This window comes from Dendropsophus ebraccatus, chromosome 8 (assembly GCF_027789765.1).
Source record: "Dendropsophus ebraccatus isolate aDenEbr1 chromosome 8, aDenEbr1.pat, whole genome shotgun sequence".
Classification (NCBI taxonomy): domain Eukaryota; kingdom Metazoa; phylum Chordata; class Amphibia; order Anura; family Hylidae; genus Dendropsophus; species Dendropsophus ebraccatus.
In genome coordinates, this window is record NC_091461.1 from 104820017 (window position 1) to 104833396 (window position 13380).

At 43.8% G+C, this 13380-nt stretch overlaps 1 protein-coding gene across 11 annotated transcripts in view; it reads right to left on the reverse strand.

Moving 5' to 3' along the window:
* DAB1 (DAB adaptor protein 1) overlaps positions 1-13380 on the reverse strand; it is a 177181-nt gene that overhangs the window by 19937 nt on the left and 143864 nt on the right. For all 11 annotated transcript variants that reach the window (XM_069979392.1, XM_069979402.1, XM_069979399.1 and 8 more), the window contains one exon: positions 8518-8580. In XM_069979392.1, the coding sequence (XP_069835493.1) occupies positions 8518-8580 (63 nt within the window). The remainder of the gene's footprint in view (positions 1-8517; positions 8581-13380) is intronic.

Below are 13380 nucleotides of genomic sequence, written 5' to 3' on the forward strand. Positions count from 1 at the left end.
CTTGTGAACAGTCATTAAAAAAAAAAAAAAATCAAAAATATTGCAGTTCCTACACTGGCCACTAGAGGAGATATAATAAGTTGACACCCCATGTTTTCTGCAGGTCACTTGTCAGCTTTGCTGTATAGATTGGGACAGAATGAACAGAGTCATCTCATAATCCTTAGAGGGCTGAAGCATTGCTGGCAGCTCTGTTGTACTGCTGAAGGACTGGATATGACCAGATTGTAATGTTATAACCAGTACTCACAGGTGATCCAAGTTAACCATCAGAAGGGAGCGAGGGTCCCAGGGTCCCAATCCTGAACCTGGGTCCACCTCTTTAAAGTAGACCTCCATTTGGGCCTACGTAAACTTTTACATGTCTTTACATCTTTCATTATATGGCATCAGAACTGGAGCAATTGGAGAAGGTATCTGGTCTGATGGATCACATCTCCATCATGTAGACGGCCAGGTGTGTCACTTACCTGGGGAAGAAATGCTACCAGGAAGCACTATGGGAAGATGGGATGTGATGGGCAATGTTCTGCTGGGAACCGTGTGTCCTGGCATTATGTGGATATTACTGTGGCACCTACCTCCTACCTAACCATTGTACACACCAAGTCCCTCCCTAATGACAGTGGGTAATCTCCCGGCCACACTGCAGACATGGTTCAGGAAGGAGCAACATGACAAATAGATCAAGGTCCAAATGTCCCAGACCTCAATCCGATCGATCCTGTGTAGGATCCATGGAGGCCACACCTCACACCTTACAGGATACCACAGGAGACATCACAAGTGTCCGCACCTCACACCTTATACCACAGAAATATGGGGTCAGCACTTCACACCTTACAGGATCTGCTGCTGATACCACAGGAGACATAACAGGTCTATGTGTGGAGTACCCCCGGAGGTGTTATATCATAGGGACGGACGGTCACTTTCTAGGTGTTGTAGTGTGACACCACTCCGGTGGTGGATGGCCGAGATACAGCTGGTCCTTGGGGTTTTGTCAGTGCCTGGTGGGCACACAGGTGTGATGGCACGCCTGCTTTTAGGGTGTAAGGCCGGTTGTACCCTTTTCCCCTGTGGTCAGTGTCCTGCTGGGTTGCTACCGGGTCTCTTGGGATAGTGTAGTCACGGGTGATATAGTCACAGGTGGCCAGAGCGGTGTAGTGACCCTCCCGGATAGTAGGGCCCGCCACCCACAGAAAGGGGAAGTGTCCCAAGGTTGCGGTGTGTATCCTGTGTAGGTGGTGATGAATGACCACCTTGTTTACTACATTTACTACTTGTAAATGTGCGTCAGGTAATACAGAAGATCTTTAATATACATTTGACAAAGTTCTAATAAAGAACATAGGACAACCAGATCTGTAGGATAAGTGCAGTGTAGGAGATAGTTGTGTTGGTAGAGTTGTGCTGAGGTAGAGTAGCAGAGAGTAGGATGCCGTGAGAGTCTCAACCCATGTAGTAATGTGCTCTGCCGGGATGTTGGAGGATGAGGTAGAATACTTAAAAGAAGAAGAAGACCTGTGCCTGTGTATTGACCTCTGTTTAAGTCTTTACACCACCACTAGTGTTGGCCAAACCGTACTAATGGGTGACACAGGTCCCAGGCCTCGTTACCTGGGTTAAGCAGAATGCTGAGGGTTCCCTGCTGACACCCTGGCTGCGAGATGGAGTTTATAGGCTAACTACATAGGCTTGCTCCCCCCGGATCAGTTCCTAGCTCTTTGGCTCTATAGTGGATACCGTCCTGCTCTGTGACTTCTCCTTGTCCACGGCGTGGGTTGAGGTTATCTTTTAACTAGTCCTCTCCTGAGAGGCTTTAACACTGCATAGTGCTTAGTTTAAGTACGTGTAAAAAGGTTGATAACAGTGTGCTGTCTTGCGTCCTACCCATGCGGGGTACTGGCTAAGACTGACTACTTGGGGACCTGACAAAGGGCCAGGGCCCAGACAGGACCGCTGTGGAGAGCTATCTAACCTGTGTCCTTCTTCCACACCATCCCAAATGGAAGACTCTTGCTCCTCCCCCACCCATGGGACTTACTTCCTCTACAGCGTGTAGGGTGCGCTCTGATTGGGTTAAAAGAGTGCAATAGAAGAACAGAGAGGAGAGATGATAAGAAAGAAGAAAGCAGAAATCCTACTGGTCTACAGATTCTGGTAACACACAAACACAATAACCGTTTGCGATCCTTCAGCTTCCACATACTTATACACAATACAGCGACATCTAGTGGCCAAATACTTCTTAATACTACTTTCATCATAATAAGACCACAAAAAGTACAGACTTTTGCGAAGGGTGTATGTAACAGTAACACCCCTAGTGGGACACCACATATGGAGTACCTCACACCTTACAGGATCTGCTGCTGATACCACAGGAGACATCACCGGGATATGGGTTCCGCACCTCACACCTTACAGGATCTGCTGCTGATATCACAGGGGACATCACAGGGATATGGGTTCCGCACCTCACACCTTACAGGATCTGCTGCTGATATCACAGGGGACATCACAGGGATATGGGGTCCGCACCTCACACCTTACAAGATCTGCTGCTGATAACACAGGAGACATCACAGGGATATGGGGTCCGCACCTCACACCTTACAGGATCTGCTGCAGATACCACAGGAGACATCACAGGGATATGGGGGCCGCACCTCACACCTTACAGGATCTGCTGCTGATACCACATGGGACATCACAGGGATATGGGGTCCGCACCTCACACCTTACAGGATACTGATACCACAGGAAACATCACAGGGATATGGGGTACTCACACCTTACAAGATCTGCTGCTGATACCACAGGGGACATCACAGGGATATGGGGTCTGTACCTCACACCTTACAGGATGCTGATACCACAGGAGACATCACAGGGATATGGGGTCTGTACCTCACACCTTACAGGATCTGCTGCTGATACCACAGGAGACATCACAGGGATATGGGGTCTGTACCTCACACCTTACAGGATGCTGATACCACAGGAGACATCACAGTAATATGGGGGCCGTACCTCACTCCTTACAGGATCTGCTGCTGATACCACAGGAGAAATCACAGAGATATGGGGTCCTTACACCTTACAGGATCTGCTGCTGATACCACAGGGGACATCACAGGGATATGGGGTCCTTACACCTTACAGGATCTGCTGCTGATACCACAGGAGACATCACAGGGATATGGGGTCTGTACCTCACACCTTACAGGATCTGCTGCTGATACCACAGGAGACATCACAGGGATATGGGGTCTGTACCTCACACCTTACAGGATGCTGATACCACAGGAGACATCACAGTAATATGGGGGCCGTACCTCACTCCTTACAGGATCTGCTGCTGATACCACAGGAGAAATCACAGAGATATGGGGTCCTTACACCTTACAGGATCTGCTGCTGATACCACAGGGGACATCACAGGGATATGGGGTCTGTACCTCACACCTTACAGGATCTGCTGCTGATACCACAGGAGACATCACAGGGATATGGGGTCTGTACCTCACACCTTACAGGATGCTGATACCACAGGAGACATCACAGTAATATGGGGGCCGTACCTCACTCCTTACAGGATCTGCTGCTGATACCACAGGAGAAATCACAGAGATATGGGGTCCGCACCTCACACCTTACAGGATGCAGATACCACAGGAAACATCACAGGGAGATGGGGTCTGTACCTCACACTTTACTGGATGCTGATACCACAGGACACATAACAGGGATATGGGGTCCGCACCTCACACCTTACAGGATGCTGATACCACAGGAGACATCACAGGGATATGGGGTCCGCACCTCACATCTTACAGGATCTGATGCTGATACCACAGGAGACATCACAGGGATATGGGGTCCGCACCTCACACCTTACAGGATGCTGATACCACCGAAAACATCACAGGGATATGGGGTCTGTACCTCACATGTTACAGGATCTGCTGCTGATACCACAGGGGACATCATAGGCACCAGGGGTCAGAGACAACATTAGGCAGGAGGTCTTATTGTTATGGCTGTGTCGTGTATACTGTATATAGGGACGCCTCGGCCTGCACAGCACATTTGCCCCTGGTAGATGCTTCTCTGCTTTCCAGTGATTTCATTTAATTATCCGTCTCAATCCTCACTAAACAGTCGCAGTTTATCAGACAGCTGCCTGCGGCCCTAACGTATCCCCAAGGCTCACATCTGCCAAAATGCTTTATTAGAGCAAGAAAAGCGCAATAATATTAAGCAATTTTCAGTGCACAAATGTCAACACGGGTCTAAAAGTTACCCCCTGACATATTATATGGGAGCCTGGAGAATAGGGGGGGGGGGGGGGAGGGGCAGGTGGCTTGTACATTGTACATTGTACATTGGTTTGTTTATTTAGGTTCAAACCTAAAATCATCGCACACCAACTGCGCATCGCTGCATAGAATAGCAATGCGCGGCGGGCGACCGAGGATTCCACAAGCAAAAAAACAGAAGGTGCAACAGCAACCCACAGGTGCAAGGGCTTACAGTATATACTCCTCCCAGTGTACACACGATAAACACGATTCCACAAGCACCATACAGTACTTTACCTAACCATGTTGAAGGTCTTCTCCTGCGCTCCTTCTTCCTCCGGGTCCCGCGCACAGCAGCAGCTTCGGTGCGGCCTGTCTTAGCGGACAGACTGCTCAGCCAATTACTGGCCAGCACCGCTGCGGCCAATGATTGGCTGAGCGGTCTGTCAGCTGCTGCTGCGTGTGGGACAGGGAGGCAGAAGGAGCGCAGGAGAAGACCTGCAACATGCTTAGGTAATGTATGGTGTTTAATCAAGGGCTGCAAGGACATCGATGTCCCTGCAGCCCTTGCTAAACGATTATTGGGGCGTGTAATAGGCCCAGTAAACGAGCACCGATCTAGCAGATTGTCGCTCTTTTACATTATTAACAGTATCTAACAGTATCAGTGGTTTGGAATGTGAATTGCAGCTGACAGAGTATTGTAATGAAAACTGTAGACTGAATACAATTGTATCACTTCTCAGCTGAGAGCAGGACTAGCTATGTACAATGTATCAGACTGGAGTCCAGGCTGTGTAGCTCACAGAGCATTGTCTAGACTGGATACACTGTATTACTTTGCAGCTGGGAGCAGGACTAGCTATGTACAATGTATCAGTCTGGAGTCCAGGATTTTTAGCTCACAGAGCATTTTCTAGTCTGGATACACTGTATTACTTCGCAGCTAGGAGCAGGACTAGCTATGTACAATATATGAGACTGGAGTCCAGGCTGTGCAGCTCACAGAGCATTGTCTAGTCTGGATACACTGTATTACTTCGCAGCTGGGAGCAGGACTAGCTATGTACAATATATCAGACTGGAGTCCAGGATTTTTAGCTCACAGAGCATTTTCTAGTCTGGATACACTGTATTACTTCGCAGCTAGGAGCAGGACTAGCTATGTACAATATATGAGACTGGAGTCCAGGCTGTGCAGCTCACAGAGCATTGTCTAGTCTGGATACACTGTATTACTTCGCAGCTGGGAGCAGGACTAGCTATGTACAATATATCAGACTGGAGTCCAGGATTTTTAGCTCACAGAGCATTGTCTAGTCTGGATACACTGTATTACTTTGCAGCTGGGAGCTATGTACAATGTATCAGCCTGGATGCTGCCAATGAATGAACAGATCTGTCCTGACCCAGTTCTACTTCCACACAGCTCTAATCTCTTACATTGCATCAATCCAGGGAACATTTCCTCCTATGTGCTGGGAATACACTGTAACAACCCTGGAACTAGCCACACACCGGAACACAGTATACTATAAAGTTACAAAGCCTCTTCATTATACAATTATTAATAAGACGGAACGAGCACAATATCTCGAGAAGGAATGACATTTCCCTCCCTATGAAAATACTTTAGATTTTATATAAAAATACATTAAAGGAATATTCCAGGCAAAAGTCCCAGCCAGATCAGAGAGCGACTACAAAGCGTCACCCTGGAGGACTCAACCACTCTATGATAGCTGACTGATTTCAAGAGAAAATCTGCAGTGCTTCTGTCTTCCTCTGGGGGCGCTGTTTTATCACATACTATATACTTAGACACAGTACAAAGGCATTCACCCTTTCAAAAGTCCAGAGACGTGTGGATAGTGTCAGTGTTTTTTTCATACAGCAATACTTTCTTAAAGTGACCTTTAAACATTTTTTTTATATGTCCTAAAGACTTAAAGGGGTTATCCAGCACTACAAAAACATGGCCAGTTTTCCCCCTCTCTTGTCTCCAGGTCAGGTGTGGTTTGCAATTAAGCTCCATTTACTTCAATGGAACTGAGTTCCAAACCCCACCCAATCTGGAGACAAGAGAGGGGAAAGAGTGGCCATGTTTTTGTAGCGTTGGATAACCCCTTTAAGTTTTAATCGGTTGTAGATGTTCGGACGGTAACCTTTAATTATAAATAGCTGGAAAGGCTGGATCCTACATGCTGAATATGAAGCCCAGGAGAGGCAGCTATATAGTGTAGGGTCCGTCCAGTTGAGGTCATCGTCATTTTTTTTTTTTTTTTAAAGTTACAGGATCACTTTAAGGACCAAATACAGTTTTATGTTTTTTTTTGTCTCTATGCATTCTCCTTCTCTCTCTCAGCCATTATTTTGCTATGTGATGCACTATTGAAGACAATTTTTCGGTTATAGACTGGAGATAGTATAGCTACAGTTTTGAGGTCAAAGGGTACTCCGGCAATTTTTTAAATTTCTTTCAAATCAACTGGTTTCAGTTATACAGATTTGAAATTTACTTCTATTTGCAAATCACCAGTCTTCCAGTACTTATCAGCTGCTGTACGTCCTGCAGGAAGTGGTGTATTCTTTCCAGTCTGACACAGTGCTCTCTGCTGCCTCTGTCCATGTCAGGAACTGTCCAGAGCAGGTGCAAATCCCCATAGAAAACCTGTACTGCTCTGGACAGTTCCTGTCATGGACAGAGGTGGCAGCAGAGAGCGCTGTGTCAGAATGGAAAGAATACGCCACTTTTTACTGATAAGTACTGAAAAATGTAAGATTTTTTTCATTGAAGTAAACTACAAATCTGTATTACTTTCTGAAACCATTCAATTAGTACCCCTTTAAGTTTTTATGCTAATTTTATTTTTATAATTGCAAAATGCATAAAAACTCTCTTTGGCACACAATGTGGCATTTAAGCCACACCCACTTACCCCTAAGCCCACGCCCCCTTCGTGAAAGGAGGCACCAAGGTGCATGTAATTTGTATGGGGGGTTAGGGCAGATTTGCATTCGTAGATCTGGCCCATTGTTTTTATCTTGTTTCTATTATTATGCTATTTCCCATTCACTGTAATGGACGCAATACCTTCCCCGAATAGATGTTAGGAATAGGAGGACATCAATCGGTTTGAATGTGTTTTCATTGTTCATTGACTTTTATTGTATAGAAATGAGTTTATTCAATGTTATCTTTTGCGTTGTTTATTTTATTACCTTTATTTAAATATTCTGACTTCGTTTTAGATCCCGTCAGGAGACGTCTACTTCTTAAGTATCTTAGTTAAAACTATAATGCGGTCTTATAGTGCTTGATGATGTTATATTGTTGTCTATGCATATGAAATGCGCTGGCATCTGGTAGGCACTGCACACCTCAACATACGACTACCGCCTCACATTTGTATGGGCAGAAGGATGGCTGGGTGGCTGCCACTTCCAGCACCTTCACTGACTGATTGTTCACCAGTGACAGCGCTGTATATTTTGTAGTGGCCGTTCCTGGTACTGCAGCTTACTGCATCTTGGTTTCATTTAAAGGCGTTATCCAGCGAAAATTGATTTCAGAAAGTTTTATAGATTTGTAATTTACTTCTATTTAAAAATCTCAAGTCTTCCCATACTTATCATCTGCTGTATGTCATGCAGAAAATGTTTTCTTTTTAGTCTGCTGCTACCCCTGTCCAAGACAGGAACTGTCCAGAGCAGGAGAGGTTTTCTATGGGAATTTCCTACTGCTCTAGACAGTTCCTGTCTCGGACAGAGATGGCAGCAACGAGCACTGTGTCAGTCTGGAAAGAAAACACCTTTTCCTGCAGGACATACAGCAGATGATAAGTATGGCAAGAATTGAGATTTTTAAATAGAAGTAAATTACAAATTTATATAACTTTTTAAAACCAGTTGAAAGAAAAAGATTTTCGCTGAATAACCCCTTTAAGTGTATGGGACTGAGCTGCAATACCAGGCACAGCCACTGCAGAATGTATGGCGCTGTGTCTTATAATAAAGAGGTTGCAGCTCTTGGTGGTTTACTTCTCACAGGGGTGAGTACTTTTGCAGGGCATCATAGTCTACATTTTATTGTAACAATATCCCAGCATTCTTCTGATACACTTTTATATGCATTTTTATCGATTTAGTTTTTTTATGGAGAAACTGGGATCGAATCCCTTTGAAAAGAAAAAATTTAAGCCGTACTTACAGAGGGAGATGTTACGTCGGGCGGAGTAGACATATCCCCAAAAAGCGCTAATTGTGTCACAGCCTAAGAGGAAACAAAAAGGGGTAAGAGAAAGAAAACATTACTGATTTCTTATGGGCACAATACAGTGGCAGGAATTAGTGACATGTATGAAATAGAACTTAAAATGTCACTCTCGTATTTTTTTTTTTTTTTTCTTTTTCAGAAATCAATAGTCCAGGCCATTTTAAGAAACTTTGTAATTGGGTTTATTAGGCAAATCTGCCATTATCTGCATTCAAAAAGACTTTCCCCAGCCCCCCCCCCCCTCCTCTCTCTCATTCACTGCTCATATCAGGAAATTGTGTCTTATTGTATCAGACGTGCCCTTTCTGTTCTATGGACAGGGGAGGGGGAAGGAGGAAGGAGGGAGATTAGTCGGCAGCAAAGAGCAGAGAACAAAGGATTACAGCAGGAGCTGTGTGAAAGCCTCTATTCAGAGGTCAGAGAGGTCAGTGCTGACTTCAGAGGAGATAGCCAGGGGAAATAGCTGTAAATTAACTCTTTGTTGTCCTGTTTTGGTGCCTCATCTTCCTCCACCCCTCCCCTCTCCATAAAGAACAATGAAGACCGGGGGAGAGCTTCAAACTGCTTTCTCATGATAAAAATGCATTTTTCGGCTAAAAACCCAATTACAAAGTTTCTTAAAATCGCCTGGACTATTGATTTCTGCAAAAAAAAAAAAAAATAAATAAATTAAACGAAAGGTACACTTTAAAGGAAAACTCCAGTCATTACATCACTATGTTGGATGACCTTGCCCACTGCTTACAGAAACCCCAGTCTGATCATTCTAAAGGTAAATCTATTAATCCCTGATTCCATGAGGCATTGCCATCTGGTATTTGACCCAAATGTTGGGAGGAGCCTCTTTGTCATGTGACTGTGCCTATCCACTTTGTATTGGGGGAGGGTCTAATATCTTAGTAATAATGATGTTGTTACAATGTGGAAACCAGATTGTAACAGTGATTAATTGGGGTGTTACATTTTCAACTGGAGTTATCCTTTAAAGGGGAACTCTGGTGTTTTTTTTCTTTCAAATCAACTTGTCTCAGAAAGTTATATAGATTTGCAATTTAAAACTCTCAAGACTTCCAGTACTTATCAGCTGCTGTATGTCCTACAGGAAATTGTGTATTCTTTCCAATCTGACATAGTGCTCTCTGCTGCCAACTCTGTCCATGTCAGGAACTGTCCAGAGCTGCTCAAATCTCCATAGAAAACCTCTCCTGCTCTGGACAGTTCCTGACACAGACAGAGGTGGCGGAAGAGAGCATACAGAATACACCACTTCCTGCAGAACATGCAGCAGCTGATATGTTTTTTTAAGGTTTTTAAATAGAAGTAAATTACAAATCTATATAAATTTCTGACACCAGTTGATTTGAAAGAAAAAAAAATGCTTGAGTACCCCTTTAAAAATCTGGAAAAGAAAGTCAATTAAAAAAATCATCTAAAAATAGATTAACACCAAAGATTTTTGAAATTATATGCAAATCAAAAAGGTTTCATTGTAGTTTCAATTTTTATTCGGCACATGCAATAACATTAACACAGTAGAAAAAAAGTGGGGGAAAAAAATTCCTTAAAGGGGCTCTCCAGGACTGGGATATGGATATCCTAGTGGGTCCCTGCTCTGGGCCCCCCATCAGTACAATGTATAGTAGCATCCCTTCAATGTTTACACAGGCACAATGGCTCGTTCTTAAAGTGTTCCTGTCATGTAACACATTATCAAAAGCTTTAAGTGTTTGCTTCGTGAGCGTTCAACTCCCTACAGATCCCTGGATATAGGCAGGTGGTGGACAGGATAGCGCACTTCACTCTTTAACTGGCCGCAGATTGCACAAGATGGCGCCATTATAGGTTTATGGGGCTGTCTCCTGCAACTGGATGGAAATCCCAAACAACCGGAAAGTACCGTGCTAGAGATCGGCAGGGGAATGAACACTCACATCTCAACCCTGCAACATGACAAAAGTTTTCTATAATAAAATATAATGGTTCCCTGGCCAGGTCCCTGTACGTCTGATTCCAGTATTGACATATGAGCAAGTATTTCCAATGGGAAGGTGGTCATGTAGCATATCAAAGAAGACCAGAATTGTTGGAAGGATTGGATCCAGCGCCTTCAGCTCTGTGTTCAGCACCATGGACAGCTCTGCTGGATACAATTGTCATGAATAGAGATGAGCGAACCTCGAGCACGCTCTGCATTTGATTACCCAAGACCATGTGAGTCCTGAATAACATGGCTACAGCCTATGGCCTATGACTATATCCATGTTTTTCAGGCATCCTTAGGGCGGCATCCAACTTCTTCGGCCACCGATAACAACAAATTCTCAAAAGTTGTTTGGTTCCGAAATAAAATTAGCCATTTCTTAATGATTTTTATGTGCTGAATTCAAATATCACAAGGAAAAATGTTAATTGGCTCTAGTTTCTATGATATGGAAGAGTTCTCATGTTACTGTTTTGTGAATTGTATAGAATAAAGTATAATAGCCGACAGATTTATTACTTCTGCAATCTTAAGAAAGCAAATTTACTGTTCATAAACTCTTGAAATATATTCATAGGAAACTTAGTTCTATCTGAAATCAACTACAATTTACAGGCATATCTAAGAATTTTTACAAATTAATTATGTTTATTGACCTCTGGGATGTAGCTCCTTATTCAATGGTTACTCGGTGCATTTACACATGTCTTTTGTATTCATACATGGGATTGTCTCTGATAACTGTCCAACAGTAATCTGCAAGCATTGATGGGTTCCATTGAGGCTAGGTTCAAACTGCGATTTTTCAATCCGTTTTTTTCATCAATTTTTTTGCAAAAAACTGATGAAAAAAAACGGAAGCATTTGTAAGCATTTGTTTTGATCCATTTTTCCATTGATTTCCATTGTAAAAAAAAACGGATCTGTTTTTTTAACGGACACAAAAACGTAGCTGACACTGTCCGTTTTTTTTTTCTATAATGGAAGTCAATGGAAGAACAGATGCACACAAATGCATACTTTTTTTCATCCGTTTTTAGCAAAAAAACGGATTTCAAAAACGCAGTGTGAACCTAGCCTTACCCTGATACCTTTTTTCCATATTGGTCATTCTAAGATGATGAAATATACCAGTTGATGATGCAATACTGATGATGCAAACTTTTCCCAGTATTGTATCACAGGCTGTGAGAAATATAGAAAGTATGTCTATATCTTGAAAATTAGAGCCATTTTCAAAATTTGAACATCATTTTCGATTTCAGCACCCCAAAATTAGTTAAGATCAACTGTTTTCATGTCGGAACCTTTTTGGCCGTTGACCAGTGCAAAGTTTTACAAAGCCAAGCATGCTCAAGGTTCGCTAATTTCTATTCATAATAATTGTATCCAGCAGAGCTGTCCATGGTGCTGAACACAGAGCTGAAGGTGCTGGATCCAATCAATATTATCTTTTGAACCACAAGAGATACTGCAAATCGATTTCTGAGACAATTCTGTTCTTCTATGATGCTACATGACTATATTCCATTGGGAAAACTTGCCCTTGATCCAATATGGTGGCTTTGATGGCAGCCATGTTCTGGACATAGCCTAAAAGATATTCCCTCCTCTCCTATTACTCATTAGAAACATTCAGAGTGAGACCATTCGGTTGATCTAATATATGATACTGATTTCTATTTCCTATCAATACAAATGATTATTATTAGAAGAAGAAGAAGAAGAAGAAGTAGTAGTAGTAGAAGAAGAAGAAGAAGAAGGAAAATTACAACTGGATTAAAGAAAATGATTTCCATTAAATGGAAATGAAGACTCCAGAGTAATGTTACCTGGGCAGGCCCGCCCCCTTGGACTCTGCATTGGACACAATGCAAAGTATCGGATCTTTCTGGAGTGTTCCTTTAAGTAACGTGCCGGGCTCTCCTGCCGCACGCTGCTATGTGGCAGCCACTCACACGGTAATATTGTTTGTTACCAGTGAGGAGGTTTATGAATGAATAATTTACAGAGCACTTGACCTCTTTTTAAGCTTATTTAGAATTTTCTACTTAAGAAACCTTCAAAAAACTAAACATAATGTCAGGGAAAGCCGGAGAAAGGAGAACTGGGAATAGATCCAGAGGAGGACGACCTCACGGCTCCAGCCTGTGCTGCTACAGAGGAGGAGAGTGTAATAACACTATAATATGTGCACCAGGGCAGAGAGGGGGCAAAAGAGAAGGGACAGAGAGAAGGGGCAGAAGAGAAGGGACAGAGAGAGGGGGCAGTAGAGAAGGGACAGAGAGAAGGGGCAGAAGAGAAGGGACAGAGAGAAGGGGCAGAAGAGAAGGGACAGAGAGAGGGGGCAAAAGAGAAGGGACAGAGAGAGGGGGTAGAAGAGAATGGACAGAGAGATGGGGCAGAAGAGAAGAGAAAGAGATGGGGCAGAGGGAAGAGGCAGGAAAGAAGTGAAAGAGAGAGGGAACAGAAGATAGGGGGCAGGGAGAAGAGACAGAGAGAGGGGGCAAAAGAGAGGGGCAGTGGGAGGGGCAGAAGAGGGGGACAGTAAGAGGGGAAAGAAGTGAGAGAGGGGGGCAAGGGGGAAAGGCAGGAGAGAAGAGAAAGGAGAGGGGCAGAGGAGAAGTGACAGAGAGAGGGGGAAGAGGAAAACAACAGAAGAGGGGGCAGGAGAGAAGGGGCAGAAAGGAAGGAGCTGAAAAAAAAGGCAGAAGAGAAGGGGCAGAAGAAAAGGGATGAAAGAATAGATACAAGAGAATCAACAGGAGAGAGAAGGGGCAGAAGACAAATTGCAGGAGAGAAGGCACAGAGAAGAA